A 23,634-nucleotide genomic window follows, 5' to 3' on the forward strand; every position below is an offset into this window, starting at 1 on the left:
GGGCAGGCAGGGAAATCCACAAGACATCACTCAACACCTATCACAGCGGCCCCAATGATAATAAAATGCCATCAGAGATTGCTCTCAAGAACTGGAAGGGGTCACTGCTTCACCACCACCAGAAATGGAAGACTACCGGTATGGCCCCACTATAAAACAATCTATAATGAAACATTCCACAATCTCGTCACAATATGCTTTAAGATGACGGTGTTTGCATTTGCATAATATCTCAAAACCTGAATCAGATGACTGTGGCTAATGTGCAGCCCAAATGGTCGACTCACAGAATAAAGAGCTGCTTTTCAAAACAGTCAGCTAGGCCAGCAGGGTGCTGCTCTCCATGATACCAGCACTTAAAGGAGAGGCAGGACTGACCTGTAAGTTCAGGTTCTATCTGGTCAACACAGTGGGTTCCAGGTGAGCCAGGGTTCCAGTGTGAGCCCCACCTCAAAAAATTGAGCATCAGTAGACAAAATATTAAAAATTGAACATATGGGGCTGTGGCTCATCAATTAAAAACACTTTTGCAGTGAACCATGACACCAGCACCCGTATCATGGCTGCCAACAGTTCCAGGAAACCTGACACCCTTTCCTGTCCTCTTCTGGTACCAGACACACATGTACTCAGACATGATTCAGATAAAACACTAATAGATATAAAGTAAATAAATCTTAAAAATAAACATGTAGCTACCATAGAAAAGAAAATAATGCTCTCAAAAAAGTCTTGTGAAGAAATCCTTCTAAGTGTTTGATTCTTTCCCATGCCCATATTGAGAAGTGACATGGTCTTTCATGAGTGAATGGTTAAACCAGGTTTCAATATCACGGAATACTACTCCACAATAAAGAGAAAAGGTGTGATATAAGCTGGAAGAATCTTTAGAAAAGTGTGTGTGTGTGTGTGTGTGTGTGTGTGTGTAGGGGCGCGGCAGTCACTACATAAAAGGAATACATGATGTGATTCTATTTATGTGCTCACTACTCTACTCTCGAAGTGACAACTTTGCCGAACTAGAGAACAGCTCACTGGCTGCCTGGGGTCAGTGGGGCAGCAGCAGGTATGATAGAAATGTTCTGATGGTTACCATGTCAATGGCAATTGCCTGGTTGTGATATCGTACTAAGGCTCTGGATGCTGTGGCCACTGGAGGGAAATAGGAAAGGGGACCTGTGATCCCGAATTATCCCTCGATTGCATGGGAATTTCCAAAACTCTCCAAAGGAAAGTAAAATATCCCTGTTTACTTTTTAGGAATCTCCTGTTTCATTCACATGTCTTTCTTAGCATTGAAAAGAAACACTATCTTGCCAATCTTCACTGGGTGGGTGGGACTCTCTCCTCTACCTCCAGCAGACACACCAGAGGGAGAGCTTTGGCCTCTCTGGCAGAGCTGGCAAACAAGAATTTCAGTGACAGCCCCAGCGTATGTGGAAGCCATTGCCTCATTCCATGACCCTAAATGAGGTAGGAGGTAGGAAGGAGCTCTGCAGTTCAGTGGGTGAGCCTCGAGCAGGTTAGGCTGGAGTCATAGGACTGCTAGAAACAGATAAAAAATAATAGGAGGCCCCAGGGAAACGGGGCTATACCACGCTGTAGGGTAAGATAAGGAGGCGTAGGAAGAATGGGACAAGGGACAGTCTAGGTTGTGTACATTTGCTAACAGGGGTAAAAGGCAAAGCAAAGCCCCCAGTGAATCAGGAAGCTAGGCATGAAGACTCAGTTGCAGAGGCTGAGGGTCCTATTACAACTGTGCAGCTATAAACAGGACTATGTACACTGCTTATTTCAAAACCATACAGTCAGACAAAGACCTCTACTTCCTATTAAGCTCTTCCCAACTTGTCCCCTCCCTCTCTCTGCTCCAGTCACACAACTAGTATCCCCCAAGGCCTCTGCATTGGTGTTGTGCTCATTCTATGTTCATCCCACTGAGAAGACCCCCTCCACAGCAGCCTCCCTCTCAGCCTCCTGACCAGCCTCCCTCCACAGCAGCCTCCCTCTCAGCCTCCTGACCAGCCTCCCTCCACAGCAGCCTCCCTCTCAGCCTCCCTCTCAGCCTCCCTCCCAGCAGCCTCCATGGCAGCTCCCACACTTGGCTTTGTTTTCTGGATCTCACTCTTCACCACGAAGCTGGCATTAACTCTTGGATTCTCTGTTGGGAATCAACATGTTCTACATGGCAAGAATTCTGTCTTTTGGTTTTATCTCCAGCACCAGAAAGAGTCCCTGGTTCAATGGGGGTATTTATAGTTGTCTGCTGGGCGGACAGGTGGCCCAGTGCTGGACGCTTTACCAATCATCAGCAAAACCCAGGTCTCCATTCCCAGTACAGATAAAGAAGGCAAGAAAACATTTGGTTGGAGGATCGAGGAGATGAATGGATGAAGGAGTTAATAGGAGTGGACCAATACCCAAAGCAGTGATGACAGAAAAGACAAGGGTACTGGGCTCTCTGTCTACATTGGGAAATTACATCTATCAGTCTCGGTCATCTACAAGACAAAGACAGAGCTGGTCCACTGATGTCCCAAGATGGAGGGGGCCTCTTTATATAAGATGCGATTTCTAGGACCTTGGGATGACCAGGTCCATATCTTTTTACTGCCCTTTCTCAAACCCACATGTACCACTGGAATCCAATTTCCTGCCGAGTGGGATGTTACATGGGTCCAGAGTTTAGTCTTTCCAAGTATGAGCACATCGTCTGTCAGGGATAAAGGAGGGATGGACAGAACTGGAGAGAGATGGTAGTGGTGGTGGGCAGCATATTTAAAAAGGCAAAGATCACCTTTATAGTGTGTGGCTGTCACAGGTAAGGGGCAGGGAGGTGGAGAACACTGGGTGCTAGAAAGAAATGGGGGAGGGGAGAGGCTCAGTGATGGATAGCTGCCCAGTACAGTTTATCTCTAATATTCAGACAATAGTCAAGGGTGCTGATCAGCCTCTGGGCCAGGGCCTGATGGTCTGGGATATGAATCTTCAGAGTACAGAGGACAGCTTCATCATGCCAACACTGGAATTTCATAATGAGATATAATGATAAGTTATAAGACTTACTATATTTTGTCTCTGCCCTCCCCTCCCCCATCGCTTGTCTTTTAGCTGCGTCTTCAGCCCCATTTTACATATAATTGTATGGTTTGCACACATTCACTGAACATAAGAAATGGGCTTCATTATGGCATTTTCTTGCAGGTCTATCACGTCTTTTGATCCTATTCACTTCCCATTACTCTCTCCTTCTCCTCCTCCCCTCTTGCTGTCCCTTCCCCTCCTCCCATCTTGCTGCCCCTCCCCAAATAATTCCACTTCTGCTTCATGTCTTACCATTTTGAAGCCAAATTCTACATATAAGAGAAACTATGGACTTTGTATCTCTGGGTCTGGCTTACCTTGCTCAATTGATCATTAACCGTTCTCCTGCATGACACACATGCTTGCTCTGTATTTATGCCATCTGTATCTATTGATGAACTTAACCAACTCTAGCTTATAATCAATTAAATTCTTTTATGAACTCACCCTTACGTGACAAATGGCTTTGCCTGTTGGGGTTTTGGGTCGAAATCAGGTTTGAGACTGTTGTCTATTTTGACTGTTACACTATTTTAAAACAGCAAACTCCTGAGGTCACTAAACCTGCAAATTAATTGCAGTAAAAACAACTGTGTTCCCCACTCTGAAGTTTCCCTAACGCCCCATCAATGCTCATCTGTGGGGTAAACATCCGACTTTATCAATTCAAATTAGCATTAAGACAAACAGAATAATTCAAAGCTGGCTTAGGACCTGCTGCCTCAACTGCTGAAGTAATTAAAGAAAGATGAGCCTTGCCACTAATTAACCTTCTAAACACTAATTAAAGATAATGAGGGTTCAAGGTGCTTGGCATAGCCTGACCTGCTGGCAGAGTCGGAATAGATTCAGAGAGGGAAAGGACAAAGTGGTTACAGGTGTGCTCTCTGAGTGTCTCCCTGGGGAAATGGCTGCCCAGTTGGGGGGGGGGGGTACTTAGTCATTTTTTTGTGCCATCTTCAGCTATATAGTAACTTTGTGGCCAGACTGGGATACATGGAATACTGACTCAAAATACCATAACAACACCCCCACTCCCAAAACTAGTCCACACCAGTCAGGACAACCTCCTTGTGATGCTGCCAGGTGCCAGGAAACAGGCTTTGTACAGCCTTGTGGGCAAAGTGGGAAGATTCGAAGAGGCTGGTAGACTTCTCATGTTGTCTGGCTGGGGATTTTTTTAAAGCCCCTCACACCCAGAGGGTCATTTGGCCTGGGATCTCTGTTATGTGCAACTCAGAGTATATTCCTCTGGCCCAGGAATTACTGCTCCAAACTAATTCTCGATCGCTGGCTTGGGACAGACTCTAAGGAGCCTGGAGGGCAGGGTGCAGTGTGAAGGCACAGGACCCCATCGAAGTCCAAGGATGGGACTTGACTCTTTTTGCCTTCTGACCTTGAGAGATACTTAGTGATTATTATTTTTATAGGGCTGTTTCTGGATGTTTGTTTATCTTCACGGTCAGCTTGGCTGGATTTAGAATCATCTAGAAGACACACCTCTGTGTGTATCAGTGTAGGCATTTCCAGAGAGGTGTATCTGAGGAGGGAAGACCCATCCTGGGCATAGGCAGCACTACTCCATGGGTGAGGGTCCTAGGCTGAATAAAAAGGAGAAAGCCAGCTGGACACCAGCATTTCTCTCTGCCTCCTGGTTGTGGATTCGTGGAACTAGCTGCCACATGTTCCTGCTGCTGCGCCTTCCCAGCTATGGTGGACTGTATTCTCAAGCCTCGAGCCAAAATAAACTCCCCCTTGGTTGCTTTAGTTGGGTATTTTTTTTTTAAATAGCAACAAGAAAAGTGATACAGATGTGACTCATAACAGCTGGCTTTTAAATTGCCATGTTCTCCATTCACATGCTGAGCACACATTACTTGTACTAAATGAGCAGCTACTCCTGTTGGCCTTGAATGACAAGCCATTATTTCACACTATAGCAATGCTTTGGCCTTTAGTGTAGTCAGACAGGGGGCAGCACTCTACAGTCATGTATTTGGCTCTTCTGTGACCTAGGGTAAGACAGTAAATTACCTTTCTCTTTTCTTCCCCAAAAGGCATGAGGTCACTCCAAGAAGACTTTTCTATAATTCAGACTGTCCCAATGAGGGGGAAACTCTCAGATGAAATGTGTTTGTCCTAATATTTTCTGCTTGGGAGAAGACTCCTGGTGGCATGTGACTTTGGTTCTACATGGCCACATTGCAAAGTAGAAGGCCACATTTAGTATTCTCTACTCAAGATTTCTACCTGTAGATATGCCTTATACGCAGAGCTCCCATGACTTACAGAGTAAAGCTTTAACTTTATTCTGTGGACTGGTCCAGCCTTTCCTACTTATCCAGGTTTTCTCTTATTATCTTTCTGGACTCAAAAATGTAGAGCCCAGAAATCTTATCATATGACCTGGGGACATCTACCAAGTCATCCTCTGTAGCTGGAATGTCCCTTCAGCCTCATTACCTGGCAAGAAATTGCTATCCACTCTGGGCTGTCCTAGAATTCTCTCCGTCACTAAGTGTCTTAGTCAGGGTTAATATTGCAACAATGCAACACCATGATCAAAGCAACTTGGGGAGGAAAGAGTTTATTTGGCTCACATTTTCATAGCTCTGTTTACCATCAAAGAAAGTCAGGACAGGGACTCAAACAGGGCAGGGTCCTGGAGGCAGTTGCTGATGCAGACGCCATAAAGGAGTGATACATAGTAGCTTGTTCCTTCTGGCTTGCTCAGCCTACTTTCTTATAGAAGCCAGGACCACCAACCCAGGGATGGCACCATCCATAATGGGCTGGGCCCTCCCCCACTGATTACTCAGTAAGAAAATGCCCTCTCTATAGGCTTGCCTGGACTTATGGAGGCATTTTCTCAACTAAGGATCTTTCCTTTGATGACTCTAGCTTGGGTCACATTTACATAAAACTAGCACAGCATGAGAACACTATTAAAATTGGATTTCTATTCGTGGCCTAGTCATCCATCACCATTACCTCCCTTCTTCACTGCCCAGTTTGATGTCTGACAAACTGTCCGGGTTTGACCCATGGACTTGCATGTATCAGCACCATACAGAGGAGAACAGAGTCTGGGGTATAGCTCAGTCTGTATGCGCTTGGTGACATTTTGCTGGTTTCTACCCCAACATCACAATGAAACAAACCCCAAACCAAACAAAATAGAAAAGGAACAACACTCGTGCTTTAAACGAGCAGCAAGAGTGGAAAGTCCACACATGTTCGTTCTTCATCCCAGTTGACTCCTGAAGATTAGAGGAAACCTGAACAGATGTTGGCCTCTGAGAAGGCCTTCTTCAATTGCATGTGGTCCTCACAGGGACATCTCAGAAAGTATGATGCTACAAACCCAGCAGGTATTTGGGGGCAAACTTTTGTGAGGACTACTGTGTGACTGGGTGACGGTCACACCCGTCACAAAAAAAGCAGTTAAGGGAAAGATTATGGTCTGTCTAGCTGCTTCTGAACACATGCACAAAGGTTCGCAAGATCAAACCGCAAGCACCGCCGTAACTCTGCTGTCACTGTTTCCTACTGAAGCTAACATATAGACGACAGAGGAGATCAAAACAGACTGGCAGGAGGTGCATCTGGCAGCCAGAGCCTGCAGCTACTACTGTCCTGGGCTGGTGTGCATCCAGCAGAGGTATAAGAGGACAAGGATTGGAGAACAGGAAACCTGTGCACTCTGCATGCTGCTGCCATGTTCAAGAAGCAAATACGCAGGACAAAGCAATGGCAGGGACAATGGTGCACACTTGATGAAATGCGGTCCTGTCCTTTAAAAGTTCACAAAAAGGGGAAGGAACAGAAGAAAATCAGAATGGAGTAAGAACTAGGGACCTAGAGTTTACACAGGAGGATGTCTGCCAGCCTTAGCGTGCATTCATTTTTCTCCTGTTAACGTTGTCTGCAGACATTCTGTGCAACAGGGAACAGACAGGTGTCAAATGTCTGAAGGGATGTTTTCATTTCCAAATGCCAAGGAAGCCAAAGGAGACACTCCACACATACACACAAGGGCAGAAGTGCAACCCCACTGGGCTACACGGCAGCTGCATAACTGCTGGTTGCAAGAGCAGAGAGAGTGGCGGGAATGAGCGGCTGTAGTATTTCTCTGGGTTACAAATTGAAAGCATATTGGGACTCTATTGTGACATAGTCTTTGTGTGTCAAAAGTTCCAGAGCACACCTGTAGCTGCCAGTCACAGGACACAATCTTGTCAGGTACCATGGCAACACACACGTCTAACCAGGCCCAGCTTGCCCCTGGCTTCTGAGTCTCCTCTGCACAGTGTGAAATGGAATGTCCACGAATTGAGTACAAGCCAGCGGGCTTTGTCTCCAGCTTGTGACGACTTGACCCATTCTCTAGCCCTTGAAAAGAGTTGTGAGGACGGAGAAAAGATAATAACTTAGCCAAGGAGGCCCATGGTGGCTACACAGAGGGGTTTCAACAGAGGCCTGGGCCCATTTCTTTTTTAAAAGGCAAGTGCTTTCTGAATAGGTGAGGGGAAAAATGGGGGCATGAAAAGCCCGAGTGATAGATCAGTGCTTTAAGAAAACAAGGCAGCTGCCATTGTAGCAATGCCTTGGTAACTAGCTAACATGCCTTCCACTTGCAAACCCTTTGACTGTCTGATGAACGAGCAACAGAAAACAAACGGGAGTGAGAAAGGCCTGAGGCTGCCATGACTGGCTGCCATTTCCAGGAAATTCGATGGGCGCAAGTACAAGTCTTGCTTGGACTACACCCTTTAATCTAAATATCAACATTTAACACTAATGTATGGTCTGAACTACACGTGTAATTAACATGAAGGTAGGCAGGAATGTTTTACTCTCTCTAAAATGAATATTCTTATGAAGTATTTTGAATCTCTTGAGGAATGCCATGCATATGGATTTGGTGACCGAGTTGAAATATGAAGCTAATAGATGCTTTCAGGGTTACATCAGTGTTAGCTGTTCTTTCAACACTAGTTTTTAAATTATAACTTTATATATCTAAAAATATTCAAGCAAAATGAGAACACATGTTTCGTGTAAACCCACATCAAATCGGAACATGTTGAAATGCACACGCAGGTGCTTTCAGGTTAATGTGCCCCTGTAAGGGCACCAAGCCAGAAGACTTTATTCTTGGTCTTACAAATCGGGCACAGATGAGAAGGCTTTAATCATGGGCTGCCTTCTTTCCAAAAAAAAAAAAAAACAAAAAAACAAAACAAAACCAAAAAAACCCAAACATTTCTTACAAAAGTAGCCTTGGTAATTAATCTATTCATTTTCCCCTCAGACAGGGTCTCACCATATAGGCCAGGCTAGCTCCCAACTTGAGTTCCTCTTGCCTCGACCTCTCTGTGGTGAGATTACAGGCTTTAGCCACCATGCCCAGGGAAATGAGATGGTTCTGTTCAGGGCACACACATTGTCCAGCATTTCCTGTCTGCACACATTCACCATTTAGTGCACCATTGACACCATCACTGCTATGTCTGTCTGAGTTCTGGTACTGACCCATGCATTTTGTTACGAGATATAAGTTAGACACAAGAGGAGTACACACACGAGCTTGTCCCCAGTTGTAAAGTGAGCTATGAAAAGACAAAACTGGATATAAATTGGAATACGTCAGGACTTTCCGGTCACCATAGGATTGATTGCCAGAACTCAGCATGCTTCTGCAGAGTCCTGGGAGCTGGAGAGTGCTTGGAATGTCACCATCGCCTTCCAGTGACAGCTGAAGCAAGAGGATTCTCTGGCCCACCTTGCCTATGATTAGGCCATGAGACTCCTCCTTCTGAGATCTTGTCCCATGTCGGGGCACAGGATGCTGCACAGAGAAGCCTTGCAGGGGTCGCCCAGGTTGATTATCATTAGATCAGCCTCATTTCGGTCTAATCACGCGTTGTCATGGTACTATCCATTCTTCACTGACCCTAAGCATGAAGTGTCCCTTCTTCCTAGATCTTTGGCTCATTTCTGAGGGGTCTCGTGCCACACACAACTTTGCTAAACAAATTGGATATGCTGTCCTCTCCTTGGCCTGTGTTTTGCTATAGAGGTGTCGGTTTGTACCTTACAATGAAGAACACTTCCTCCCCTGCTCCACTAAGCTCTACAGCCCTCTCCTCTGCTCAGTCCACCCCTCTGCTCACTTGACTCCCAGCAGCTCCCTCTTCTCTTGCTTCTCACCAAGTTGTTACTCCAGGGCAGCAGGAACTTGCCATTGTCTATTTGGCCACTCTTGCCTGGCACTTCCTCAGTTTTCCATACATGTCTGTTACATGACCCAATAGTGACTGGCCTCATTGTATTAGGGCAACTGGCTGGCCGCACCTACAATGAAGCCAATGTGTTTAGTCATTAGCAACTCCCAATTACCACCACCCGAGGTGTACTGAACGAATCCTAATTGCAGAGGGAAGAGAACAAATGCTGAATGAGCATGTTATCAGTGCCAGTGCTGTACCAGAGGGGAGAGACTTAACTGGGGCTCAGTGTGGAGCTGATGACCAAAGCTCTGGTAAGCAGACATGACTGGGTCAAGGCCTACAGAACAGGATGGCCATGAGAGTTGTTTTTAGAGCCAAGAACAGTTTTGTTTGTTTTCCCTGGGGGAGGGTTGGGATGGCATTTTAAAATTTTCTACTTCTATTAATTAAACATTTGTCTGAAATTCCTATAAATCGACAGCTAAATGCACTGGATCCTATAGTCTATTTCCCAATGGTAACTCTGACATTCTCTAAGTTTTGGTGGAACCACCAGGCCAAAGATGTCATATTCGTCATATTCACTGGTTACTAAGTCAGGCTTTGTTTGGCTTTCCTAGTGCCAGGTGGAAACAGAACTCCCACATCTGTGTCCGAGGCCACACCTGCATACACCCTGTATGGTCTCTTTTCCTCCCACAGTCCAGTGCACCAAAGAGCCCAGAGATTCTCTTACACATTGTACAGATGATGCTAAACTCTAGGATGCCTTGACTAGGGTTTCCCTGATCTACTGTCTCAGAGAGGAGGACCCTGGAAATGTAGACTATTCACTCAGTTTCAGGAGGGCCGCAGTTGGTCACCTGCCTGGAATGTCTTAGCTCAAGACAGCTTAAATAGTTGGCGCTGGGAGGAGAAGGGCCAACTAGAAAAGCAAACAATCCCTCAGGACTTAACAGAGCTTGGCAGAGACCTTAGAGTCTCTGAGGAACCAGTTCCCACCTGGAATGTCACTGTTCACAGTATGCGCCCACCGCCAAAAGCAGCAAGTTTCCTATGGCTGCTCAAATGGCTGAAATAGAACCAACTTATAAGAGGAGGAGGATTCTGGCATCCCTTCAGTACCTGTGAGGGGATTCAGGTCTTCTGTCAGTGCTCTCCAGGGGGTTCAGCAAGCCCGAGCACTGGTTAAGGTTGGTACTAATAGTGTTTAGTAAAAATGATTCTTGAAAGGTAGAGAAAGCGGGCATGAAACGAACCTGAGTGTTCCTGACGCTCAGACCTGAGGCTGGGCTGCAGCGAGCTGCCAGCTGACCCTCAGACCCACCTCACCAGCACACCAGCTCTCCTCTCTGCTCTTACCATGCATTCCCTATGGTCTGTAGTCTCTCTGTGGCAGGGAGCAGCTGAACTTCAGATGGGATGCCTCATCAGCTAGCACATCGTCTTCCCAGCGAACAAGAAGGCTTTGGCTTGCCTCAGTAATCAGTATCAACCAGTGTTTAAACTTGTTTAAAATTATTAAACATTAGCCTATCAAAGGAAAGGCTGTGGGGATTTAACACCCATAAAGTCACAGAGAATTGATTATTTTTCCGTTGACAGGGGCAGCCCAGGGGTTCCCTAAACGCTAATGATGTGTTTTCGTTCCCTGAGTGTTTACTCTCCTCCTCTTTCCTTCCTGTGCCCGGGGACGCAGGTCTCAGCAATCCCCCAGTGGGTAATACAGTCAGGCCTTCTGCAATTTCCTGGACCGTTTACTCCCTTTGTCTCACTGATGCCTTTCCTCACCTGTGTGTGTCGGCCCTGCTAGAGACTGGGCAGCTATGGCCTGCCTGCCAGCCTGGTTCCCTTCTGCCCTTGTTTTTCTAAGAACACTCCCTTTTGTGTCAGCCTCACTGGTGGTTTCCCTTCTTCCAGAATGAATCACATTTATTAATTTCTTTCGCAGACCATACCGGAGCCCATGAAGGCGGTTCTGTCTGGAAGTCATCTGTATCAAGACAGCTGATAGGTCCATTAACTCTTTCCACTCCATTCTGAATTGTTCAATCCTGCCTGCCTTGGGGAGTTTGGGGGTGGTTTCTATGATTGCTTCATGACCCCGCCCCCTGCAACTAGGAACTGAGAAGGCAACAACACAGCCTTCGTTCCATTACTTCAAGTTCTCACACAGCCAGAGCAGGCCTGCCTGCGTTGAGCCTTTCCCTTAGATGTTTCAGGCAGGGAGGCATCCCAGTCTGGCTCCTGAGGCTCCCACAGCCTTCTGAGCACTACAGTGAGAATGAAATTATAAATGGAGGCACTGGAGAGACACTTTACCCTGGCCATGGGCTAAGAACCTGGTCTAAGATGGTCCGTGTTTCCCTCTCTCTTTGGTGGACAATACTGGGCAGAGGGGACGCCTCCCTTCTGAGGTTTGGGTCTCTTGGCCACAGGGCTATCATAATAAGATGGGACTGCAATGCCTAAGTCCCATTAAAAATAACTTCTGCAGCTGGGCAGAGACTTGAGCAGTCTTAATGTGGTCCTTGCCTCCGTTCCAGTATAAACCAGCTGGCCCTGCAAAGGGCAGTGAGGGCCAAGGCCATCTGGAAAGTCTATTTACAAAGCAAGTATGTTATTGGCACTGAGGAACAATCACCAACAATTAGATGTGACCAGAGACCGTGGCATCGTACCATTCATATTTAACAACAGCACTGTGCACACTGTAAGAGGTGCCAGAGCACAGGCTATGCTTTTTGGAGATAACCCTGGAGTGTGTAAGTCCAAACAGTGCTGATGTCTATAATCTGCTTTGTAGGATTCGGCAACCTGAAATCTAGGGCCAAACAGGGCTAAATACAGTAACTCTGGTAAAACCTTGGGACTTGTTGGATCTGTGATTCGGGTCCATGGGGGCCCTCTGTTATAGACGCTCTGCTTTTACACGTTTTAACATTTGAGTGATTTCTTTTTCTTTTTTCTTTTTGAAAAACAGGGTCTTTCTAAGTTCCCTAAGTGCCTGGCCACCACCTCCGGAGTTCAAGCTCTCTTCTCTCCTCTCAGTCTCTGAACTTCAGTGTTAACAGGTGCGTCTGACAATGACCACCACCATAACCACAGCAGAATGTGTTAATGTAAGGGAAGCCCAAGCTGCCATGATCACAGTAGAGAAAGACCAAACCTATGTGTAATGTCCATGAGCATTTGTTCCCAAGGCTTTGTGTGGGACAAATGGCAGGGGCTGGTGGGGACACTGTATTTCAGGTGAGCACCAGGAGAGTTTGGAGTGTTAGGGAACAGCTTGTGTGGGCTCAGCTTCTTCTGTGTAAGAGGAGCTCCTGGAGGCAGTGACCCAAAGGAAAACTGTCACTGGATGCAACCTTCTCACAAACCTTTGTCTGTGCACTGGGGGGTGTGGCTCGGTGGCATCTCACCTGCCTAGCATGTGTGCAGCTCTGGGGTTATTAGCACCACATAAAACAACACCTCATTCTGGATGCCTCCACTATGGTATGCCTGGGCTTCAGCTACACTGACCCAAAAGGAAACAGAGTTCCCGCTGTGTCCATGCCCTTTGCTAAGGAAAACCCCACAGCCTTTGAAAAGAGCCAGTTAAGGGTGGCCAGAAGAGATGGATTATCTTCTAGGGCAGAGGATGAAGTGAGAGCTTGTACTCTCTGAATATCTACATATGCTGTGGGTTTTTTCTATTTCATCCTCAAAACGGATTCATGAGTGGAAAAGGGGACGTTCAGAGAACTTAATAACCCGTTAGCCAAGGCTGCACAGCTAAATGAGTGGCAGGGCCCGGAGCCTCATTCCGTCCTGTCTGTCTCGAAACTGCTCTCCTTGCTCTGCTTCATGACACAGTCGTGGAAAAAATGCAGCTGGAAGGCAAATCAATCTCACCCAGGTGCTGGAGGCAGACACTTGCCACCTGGCGTGGAGAGGTTCGCTGAAATGATGCCATAATTTCCTACCCTTTTGGCCAATAAAAAACTAATAGTCATTTTAGGAAAAAATGTGGATGGGGTAGGGGAGGAAATAAAGAGAAGATGGAGGTATATGATGCCAATAGCCATAACTCTGAGAAAATACACTCCCCCCCAACCCCCCAAGCTGATGTAAAGCCAATACTGAAAACCCCGACATGGATGTTGATGTCTCACAGGAAAGGCTCCATTCCACCACCACAAGGCAGACATGCCAAGACCAAACAGTTGAACCATTATTGTGGCTTTATTTACTTATTTGTTTGGGGTGTTAGGGTTGGAGCTCAGGGACCCTCATGAGAGTCAAGAGCCCTACCCCTGAGCCACACCCCAACCCTTAAATACTCATTTAAAGATGCAAGAATTCCTGTTTGATGGTCACAATGTAGGAGGTGTTTGAGTTGAAATTTTGGGACGATTTGGTTGTATTGGGAATTTTTTTTTATATATGTAAAAGTAGCATTGGGAGAGAGTATGCTACCTTACCTGGTGACTTTGTAAATCCTGGGTAGGCTGCAGGTGCTGGCCCCTCTCCTTTAGCAGAGAGCACTGTGCTAAGGTTCCTTTGTCTTGGGCAGTATCTGTTCTGCGCTTCCCACCCCCCTCCACCAGTGGGGCTTGTCAACATATATCCAGGTTGTCCTTGGGGCTGGAAGGGAGAGCACAGGCTTTGCAGCACCCTACTGGGATCAGATTCCCTCCTGAGGTCACTCTATGAAGAGTCCCCAGAGTCCCGCATCAATGTTCTCAGAGAACACAAAACCAGAGGGAGACACTTGATCGCTGGCAGAAGACTCAAGGCCAGACAGGCTGCTATCTTTTCTCAAGCCCAGCCAGCCTCAGGTCAGGGAAAGCACTTACATGAAAGAGAATCTGAGTTTTCCTGGGAAGCCAGAGGCAGCAACCAGAACTGCTTGTCCTTGAAACTGGAGACAGTCACCATGGCCACCTGCCCTCTTCCTCTCCCCCCTCCTCCAACCAACTGTGATGAACAGAGAGAAGGATCTCTAATGAAACAAGAGTCTCCTTGTTGTTCATCAGACTAAGACAGTGCCACTTCGACACCCTCTCCTCCGTTAGTCAGCCGATTTCTTGCCATATGGAAAACAACATCGCAGAACTCACTCTATCCTCTCTATCCTACACCAAGGAAGAGAAAAATGCTAGAGGACAGTTTGTCTGTTACCATACATACTGGTTCTGGACATTTGTTTGTTACTCTCTAAAAAGTAAGTAGTCATAGTAGATTTTCTTCTACCAGAAAAAAAAATCTTGAGTTAGACTCTAGACTAAAGAATGGAAAGTATTAAATTTTTGAAGGAGTTCTTTCCTTTGGGTCATTCTTTTTTTTGGGGGGGGGGGGCGTTTCGAGACAGGGTTTCTCTGTATGGCCCTGGCTGTCCTGGAACTCACTCTGCAGACCAGGCTGGCCTTCTACTTGCTGCATTTGAAGATCCATGCTCCTAACCTAGAGTGAGTTGCATGATTTTGCTTGATTGCATGTGTGCACATCTAGATGAACACGTGTTCCTGTGTGTGCTTGCCACACATAAGGTCAGCCTTTCCTTTTCTTTTTTGTCCAATGTGTCATTATGGGATTGCTCACCAGAGATGGTGTGGGGACCCACTGTCTTCAAAAGGGTCCCATCCTTTGTTTTCCTCCCTTCTAATTGTCCCAGGTTTGCTGCGGGCCATCTGCCCACTAGATAATAGAGGCATGCTGTTCTCTTCAGGATGCAGATTCGCCCACTTGACCTCCTGCGAGCTGCCTCATCCCTGCTCTTTGATGACTTTGGTTTGCTTCTTTCACATCTGCTTGGATTTCTGGACACCTCTGTGCTGGGAGGGTCCAGTAGAGAATGGGTAGAGGGTTGAACTCAGCCTTCCTTCTGGGGATCTTCTAGAGTCTAGAATCTAGACTCTGGTTAAGGCTGATCACATCACCCTTCCATCTCCATTCCTTCATTCCTTCTTCCCACCCATTTGACTGTCAGTTCGCCTAACCCATGCCACACGTGCGTATGTGTGCATGTGCATGTGCATGTGCATGTGCATGTGTGTGTTATTGGCTCATAAAGGAAGTTCCATAAATATTAGTTGACTGAAGACCTGGATGTACAAAAGTCCAACTCAGTGAGGTGGCAGAGAGGAAATGAAGGTAACCTGGTGTCTGGTTTGGTGGCTCATCTCAGAGGTGGCCACAGAGACAGAAACAAGGATGCTGCATTTTCCAAGGAAAACCCATTTCTCTTACAGGTTAAGGATAGGGGAGTTGGAGAGATGGCTCAGTACCCACCCACATCAATCTGCTGACAGCCAAGTGTAGCTCCAAGCTCCAGGTGATCTGACACCCTCACCTGGAATCTGTAGAAACCTAAATTTGTGGACTTACGTGCATGCAAGCTGAGACACACACACACACACACACACACACACACATTATTTAAAAATAACAAAAACATTTTTTTGTTGTTTTGTTTTTCGAGGCAGGGTTTCTCTGTATAGCCCTGGCTGTCCTAGAACTCACTCTGCAGACCAGGCTGGCCTCGAACTCAGAAATCCACCTGCCTCTGCCTACTGAGTGCAGGGATTAAAGGTTCATGCTGTTGAGGTTAGTCTTTTGCTGTGTGTGTAATGTTAAGTATGGGCCCCAAGGCCTGGTTGCCCCAGAGATGAGAGAGTCAGAATAAAGTGATGCTATGTGACCTTGCCCCCAAGTTATTTCTGACTGGTAAATAAAGATGCCAACAGGTAATAGCTGGGCAGAAGAGACATAGTAGGGGGGGAGGTTTAGGGTTACTGGGCATGGGTGGGGGTGGTCAAAGGAGAAGCATGAAGGAGGAAGAAAAGGTCACCATGGATTAGGAGTCAAGAAACCATGGCCTTGAGGGTTGGCCAATTGGAGTTAACAGTAGCCCAGATGAAACATAGTAATAACTCAATTATCAACAGGAGAGGAGATTCTAAAAGCATAGAGGGTAGGTGTCTGCTCTGCTTGTGGGCTGCTCAAGCTTACTATAAATAAAAAGGCTGTGTGTGTCTTTTATCTGGTTTGAGATTAAAAATGTTTACAACAGTGTGCTACCCAGGAGATGTTTACAAATTATATTCACGGGCTAGAAAGAGGGTTCAGCAGTAAGAGCACTGGCTGCTCTTCCAGAGGACCCAGGTTCAATTCTCAGCACTTACATGGCAGCTCACATCTGTCTCTAACTCCAGTTCCAGTGGATCCAACACACATGTAGGTAAAACATCAATGCACATAAAATACAAATAAATAAATAAATAAATAAATACTTAAAAAAAAACTCTTATATTCATGAGGCTCAGGGAGGGAGTTCAGGGGTAGAGGCTTGCCTTGTGTGCCCAAGACTCTGGTTGGTCCTCACTGCCACAGAAAGGTGGCTGCAGTGTATAATGTGGTGGTGCATGTCCATCATCCTACCACTAGACAGACAGGAAGATACACTTTAAAGGTGAGATTTTTTTAAGACAAGAAAAGTCTTGGAGAAGTGTGAAGGGAAAGGGTCCAAACTCTCTCATCAGCAAGGAAGCAAGAATTCCAGGAGTTGGTTAACAACTACTGAAGGTGTCTCTCTTCCCCACAGCAAAGCTGCAATTTTCTAGGAATCTTACCAGAAACACAATTTACAGGGGAAGAATATGTACTGCTCCCCTTGTTCAGCCTTAGTGGCTGCTGGTTTTACTTTAACAGATTATACATCAATCCAAGGCACCCATGACTGCCTTATAACTGATCTTATCAAGAGAGTAAGGAGTATGTGTGTCCTAAAACTCTTGAAATGGAATCAGAGCCCCCCAAATGGCATATATGAATAATTCTTTTTGTTTTTTGTTTGTTTGTTTGTTTGTTTGTTTGTTTCGAGACAGAGTTTCTCTGTGTAGCCCTGGCTGTCCTGGAACTCACTCTTCAGACCAGGCTGGCCTCAAACTCAGAAATCTGCCTGCCTCTGCCTCCTGAGTGCTGGGACTAAAGGTGTGTGACACCAACGCCTGGCATGAATAATTCTAAGATACTTAATTGCATGACTCTGTTGAGGAGGCCATACCTAAACTTGGGTATGCTTTAATCTCCCACTTTCCCTTGAGCAGCAGGGAACCTGCTCATGGGGATGATTTTCTGAGTGTCTCTCTCCTAATCATCATGCCTGAGCCTATATTAAAATATTTTCAATAAAAACCTCCAACTCTTCTTTATACTGGCTCAGCCTGAGATTCTTTTCAGAGTGGAAGCTACAAATCTAGGACTAGCCCGAGTCAAGGTCCCTTAGTTTAAGGGGAACTCCTCTGGCTGCTGAGGATGATGTCACGAAGCTGTGTTTCTGCCCCCCACTCCACTCCCCACCCCTGCGGACAAATCCAAGGGCTTTGTGTAGCTCAGAGGTGGAGCAAGCCCCTGAATTCAGTTCCTAGCACAGCACAGATGACAGAACAAATGGAAACAAAAAGCTCCCCATCTTTCTATGAAGAGAGACTCCTGTGGTCTTTCCAGGCTAACATTCCACAGCCCATCATACTGTGACTCTGTGGCCAAACTCACAGCTGATACTTGGATACTTTGCACCCTCCTAATGGCTCAGTCTGTCTATGTCATCTCATAAACCGTCCTCCTCCCCTCAAAGCATTAGCTGTCTACAACAGATGAAGAGACGGTGTTACTGCATTCCCAGATTGCCCAAGGGCGCGTGGTTAAGGGCTCAGCCAGAGTTCACACAGACTCCAGATCAGGGAAAGTGCTTGCCCTGCAAATTAGAGGTAGGGGAAAGACTGCCTGGTATGCGTTCACTGCTACTGTCCTCCCAGGTCCTTTATACCCTAAGCTTTTCCCCAGACCACCTTCAGCATGAAAGCCTTTTAGGATGGCCCCAGCCAGATGGTCCTTTGATGGTCCGGGCTGCCAAGTCCTAGCTGCATGAAGAACTTTACAGGCCACGTGAAGCCTCCGCCCAGAAAGCACAAACATATATCATAGTATATGGAATGCTCTCCTCTGGCATGTCTCAGTAGAACTGAAAACTGTGCTTTGAGATTCTCATTATTACTTAGAAATTATTTATGTTTGTTTAGCAATCTCATGGAGGCTTGAGAATTTGTGATCTATAAGAGGGCCCAAATTCTTTTTAGGATAACAAACTTGTATTTATCACACTTTTGTGCATTTTATCTTTGTGAATATCTCTCAATTTCAATTTTCCTGAGTTCCCCAATCCAACTTTTGCAGCCCATGAATATGACTTTTTCAGGTCACAAAGAATACGGTAGGCCACAGGAAATCTAACAGGTGCTAAGCACTGTGTCGAAACTGTCTGACATATTAAAGAATCTACCATCTAGTCACAATGTTCAATTTATCTGTTTTTTTTTCCAATGTTGGGATGAAGTCCAGGGTCTTGGGCACACTAGGCAAGCCCCTCACCACCGAGCTTCAGCTCCATTCTCAGTTTGAAGCTTATGAAAAACAGTCATTTTTTGTTGTTGGCTTATCAATACCAACACAATGCTTAATGCACTCACATATTAAAATATAAGCTATAAGAGCTGGAGAGGTAGCTCAGTGGCTAAGAGCACTTATTGTTCTTATATAGGACCAGGGATCCGTTCCCAGTACCCACACGATGGATTATGACTGGTACCAAGAGATCCATAAACCTTTCTAACTTTATGGGGCACTAGGCACACACATGGTACACATATGAATATGCAAGCAAACATACATAAACATAAAATAAATCTAAAATATTTCTAAGCAAGCCATAAACAAAAACAAAACTCCAACCATGTGCTCTGAAACCTTTCCTAAATAACCTATATATAAATAAAATATATGAGATGATATTTATAACGCCTTTAAAATGCTTGATTCTCTCTCTCTCTCTCTCTCTCTCTCTCTCTCTCTCTGTGTGTGTGTGTGTGTGTGTGTGTGTGTGTGTAAGCCAGAGGAGAACCTTGGCTGTCATTCCTCCTACCTTATTTTTTGGAGACTGGTTTCTAACTGGGACCCGGGGCCAATTATTCTCGAGCAGCTGGCCAGGGAGCTTCAGTATCTCTCTCTCCCCAGTGCTGGAGTAAAGAACTCACTGTGCATTAGACCGTTTTCTTTCATGAAGGTCCAGTGATTAGGCTTCTAATCCATCATCTTACCCAGAAATTTCTCCAGCTCTGGGCTTGCAAGCGCTGTTTTGCCTGGCATTTTACATGCTTGGTGTTGAACTCAGGTCCCTGGATTTGCCCTGTGAGAACTTTATGGACTGAGCTACAGCTACAGCCCCAAATCTCCTTCCTTAAAAACCAAGTGTCTTTGATTCCATGGCTGTAACAGATAGTTCAGAGAAATACAATATACAACAGAGTAGAAACTTCTAGAAGCACCCTACCTCTAGGTCTTTGTTTCATTAAACATTAGCTACAGACTACCTTCCAGGAACTTAGGAAAAGAGTGCTCAGATTTTTCTAGATGTTCCACAGTACAAACACAGAGGTCTTTCTGCACTGTAGACGATCCTCTCTGGGAGCCATGGCCTTTTGTAACATAGAGATTTCTGACAAATTTACCCTGATTGGGTGAACTCATGGGAGGGAGACACGCTCCTCCCAGTCACCTGTTGAGTGTAGGGCAGAGCAGCTACGGGCTTGGTGACAAAGGAGTCGAGGCAGCAGTTTCTGCATCAAGAGTGTCCTCATCCTTTCTCAGATCTACCGAGTCATGGTAATTCATCCAAAAATAATCCTATTTCAAGGGGCTGGAGAGATGGCTAAGCAGCTAAGAGCACTGGCTGTTCTTCCAGAGGACTCTGGCTCAATTCTCAGTACCCAGGCAGTGACTCACAACCGTCTGTAACTCCAGACCTAGGAGATTTGACACCTTTTTCTTTTCTATGTGGGTACTGCACACGTGTGATACACAGATATACATTACATGCAGGCAAAAACATGCGTACACATAAAATATAGATAAAGGGGGAACAACCCTCAGGTCTACTGAAGTACACTGTAATGTACTTCCACAGACAGCTAAAGCTCTCCATTGTTACCCATATACTTGTTTACACGCTCAGCTTTGGGTAACACCGTTGGGCCTGAAACCAAAAGGCCCAGCTCTTGCATCCTCTTTAAATCCCTGTTCCTCCCCTTTAAAAAAATACTGCTGTGCTGTTGGTTATTCACAAGACTGTTTTGTCCACATCCCAAGCCCAACAAAACCAGTACTATTACCTGGGGACAGGCCCAGTGACCCAGAAACTCAGATTCTCGTGGCTGCTGAGGAGATGCAATTTGAAGCTCACCATGACTGCATTCTTAGCATGTAATCAGAATGCCTGAAACTGAGCCTACCCATGCTCCCCTTGAAAACTAGCCAAGGAGGAGAAATACGAGACTGAAGGGGACAGGAGAGCACGCTGGGGGCAGCCCACCTCTTTCCGTTACTGTCTCGAAGCATCGCCTTGCCCATCACTCGGGACTTGGTCTCCAGCTCCTGCACCTCCTCCAGCAGAGTCTTTTTGCAGGTGTGCTTGGCCCTAGAGCAGGAGGGACAGACAGAGGGAAGACGAAGACCGGTAAGTGGCTCTGACACAGTTGTGAAGACTGTCAATCATTCTCCTAGGTGCCCTGGGGACATGCTGAGCATGTCACTGGAGCTTCACCTCCCCAGCCCGAAGCATCCTGAGAACCAGAGATGAGACCTTTACTGTGACCTGCAGGTGCCCCCTAAAGCCTTGGGAACCAGGAAGCTTTGACCAAGGACAACAGGAGCCCCAAAGCTCAGGAAGTTGGTCCGACGCACTCTCCCTGCAGGATATGAAGCACAGGACACATTTGAAACCGTTCCCTTTGCACGGGTGCCGGTTCCTTGTTTGCTGAGGTTAGCAGTTCTTGTCTCCCTGTTTACCGTGAAAAGAGCCAGTGCCTCCGCAGAGATGGGATTTAGGACAGCAGAGTTCCTGTTCTCAGTGCGAAGGAAACCTTAGTCTGAGGTTTGGAGTCAATATGTATTTGGTACAGCCTCCCCATCCTCCTCTGGCCGTGACTTACTCAGGAAATCCAGCGCTGGTTTCCTGCCACAGTGGGAACCTGGCCTGGATGCTTGGTTCCTCTTGGATAGTGGAGGAATTACCCACTCCCTTTTCCTGGCTAAACTAAATCCCTCGCAATGGCCAAATAATCTGCCAATCTCAGGTTCCTCTAAAATCGAAGCTAAACCATGGCCTGTCGAGTACATATATTCAACTCCTGTGCTGTGCCCCACAGCTATACGCAGTTTGCCGTAACTGAAAGCTACATTGTCCTCCCCAGAGGCAGTATGTTCTAAAGAGCTGCTTTTCTGATTTCAGGACCTTTTATCTGTTTTTCCTTTTGCTAGGCTGGGGACTGAGCCCAGGCATAGTACATGTTAGACAAACACTCTGCTACTGAATTACCCTTCCAACAACCCCAGCTTAATAATTAACTCCCCCCTCAATATATTCTATTTCCTCATTAAGTATATCTTGTATCTATGCATTAATTTTTTTTTAATATTTGAAACTAAAGTACACAAAGCTAAACTTGATCCTGGGATTGGAAATTTATAGGTGAAGAACATGCAAGCAACGACAAAATGTTAAAGCAGGCAAGGTGAAGGGAGAGGTATCCTGCACAGAGAAAGGCATGAGAAGCAAAAGTGGGCAAGTAACACTGGCTATCCTCCTTATGAATGACTTCGCAAGGGCTTTGTGGTCGTGGAGTATGTTTGAGGAGCCTGCTCAGCACCCAGCTGCAGACTGACTAGTAGTAGGCACTGAGTGGGACTGCTCAGAAGTGAATATGGGGACCTGGCACAGTTTGGAGATGGGGGTTTGCTCCCCCCTGCAGCCCCTCCGCCCATTAGGACCAGGGGCCTCACTCAGATAAAGCAGGGTCACCCGGCACTTCACCTTAATCTGTGATGGAGTTCTAGCAGGAAGACGTTGGAGATGTGCCTGCCATCCTTCCCCACAGAGTAAACAAGTCCAAGCCACACATGCTTTAACACATAATACCTTAATTACTTCAAAGGCAGTTCTGAGGCCCAGTATTGATAAAATACCAAGTTCAAAGAGGAGACTGTGGAATTTTAAGTTAAACAATAAATGAGAAAACGGCCAACATTGGCAGGAGAGAGGAAGGACCTTAAAATATTAATGTCTGATATTGCTGAATGTTCCCGGTCCCATACAAGATACGGGCTGCGTTGGTGGTAAACTAAGTGGTGTGCCTCACCCTGCTCAATGTCACTTCACATGCTTCCCCACAGCGACCGGATAGTCCTTGACCCACCCTCCCCCTCCTTCTGCACAGGACTGTGCTAGCCCTATTGCTGTCTTCTGGGCCAGGAGAGACAAAGACTGCTGGGTTTGAGCTAGGGAGAAGAGACATGGAGTGTCCATGGGGTGTCTCCATAGGGTAATGGGCCCTGAAGCCTAGAGCAGAAAGCAAAGCAGCATGCAGATAAACTGGCCTCAGGAGGGCAATGGCTCGCTCCCTTCCACAAACCAGAAAGTGTGTTTTCTCTGAGGATGCAACTAAGTCAGGTTGGCTTCTGTAAGCCAGCCTGAGAAACCGGTCACTGTTGAAAACCCTGGGTTGTGAGGCTGGGGAGGCCTGGGCTACTCTTTCTGCATGCAGTACTTGAAATTTAAGGCCATTTCCTCAAGATCCATGGTCTACGAAGGGCTGAAGTAGAAAAGGAATTTTAAATCTCCCTGTAGCGATGTGTGTTGTGATTTCACACTGACTGGTTATCAAGGAAAACCTAGAACCATTTGCACTGGTGGGTAGTCAGGTCTCACTGAGGGTTAAAGTTTGAGCCATAACTCTGAAGTCAGGTGATCTGTGTCTTGTCTCCTGTGGCCTGGCTTCCTTTATCTTATGCGCCATTCAAGACAACAGGTGACTGACTGCAGAGGAATAGTGGGGACATCTGGTGACGGACAGGCGAGTCATTGTGAGCTCTCTGAGACAGGTAATGGTGGCTCTGGCCTACTTAGGAACATTAGTTGTACAAAGCAGCAGGTTTCAATATGAGATGTTCACACATCCATCTGATTTTTTTTTTTTTTATCATTTTCAGCCCTCCACCCCGCTACCTTCTCTCGTCCGCCTTCCCGCTGGTCCCAGTCCTTCTTTGCTTTCCCCAGGCACTTTAAAAAGAAACAGCATGAACTTTTCATCCATTTGTTTCTAAAAACCTATTTTCTGAGCTCCCTCTTTTGCATGCAAGGACAGCAAGCTAAGCGGAAACATCGAATTCTAAGTGTGGATGAAAATAAAAAATGCTCTGTGCTTTGAGAGAAACTGGT

At 46.3% G+C, this 23,634-nt stretch overlaps 1 protein-coding gene across 4 annotated transcripts in view; it reads right to left on the minus strand.

Moving 5' to 3' along the window:
• Window positions 1-23,634, minus strand: part of Atp8a2 (ATPase phospholipid transporting 8A2) — a 556,425-nt gene that overhangs the window by 16,123 nt on the left and 516,668 nt on the right. For all 4 annotated transcript variants that reach the window (XM_021182071.3, XM_085828704.1, XM_029469106.2 and 1 more), the window contains exon 35: window positions 20,731-20,835. In XM_021182071.3, the coding sequence (XP_021037730.1) occupies window positions 20,731-20,835 (105 nt within the window). The remainder of the gene's footprint in view (window positions 1-20,730; window positions 20,836-23,634) is intronic.

This window comes from Mus caroli, unplaced genomic scaffold, assembly GCF_978045245.1.
Source record: "Mus caroli unplaced genomic scaffold, Mus_caroli_1 scaffold_12, whole genome shotgun sequence".
NCBI classification, from domain to species: Eukaryota; Metazoa; Chordata; class Mammalia; order Rodentia; family Muridae; genus Mus; species Mus caroli.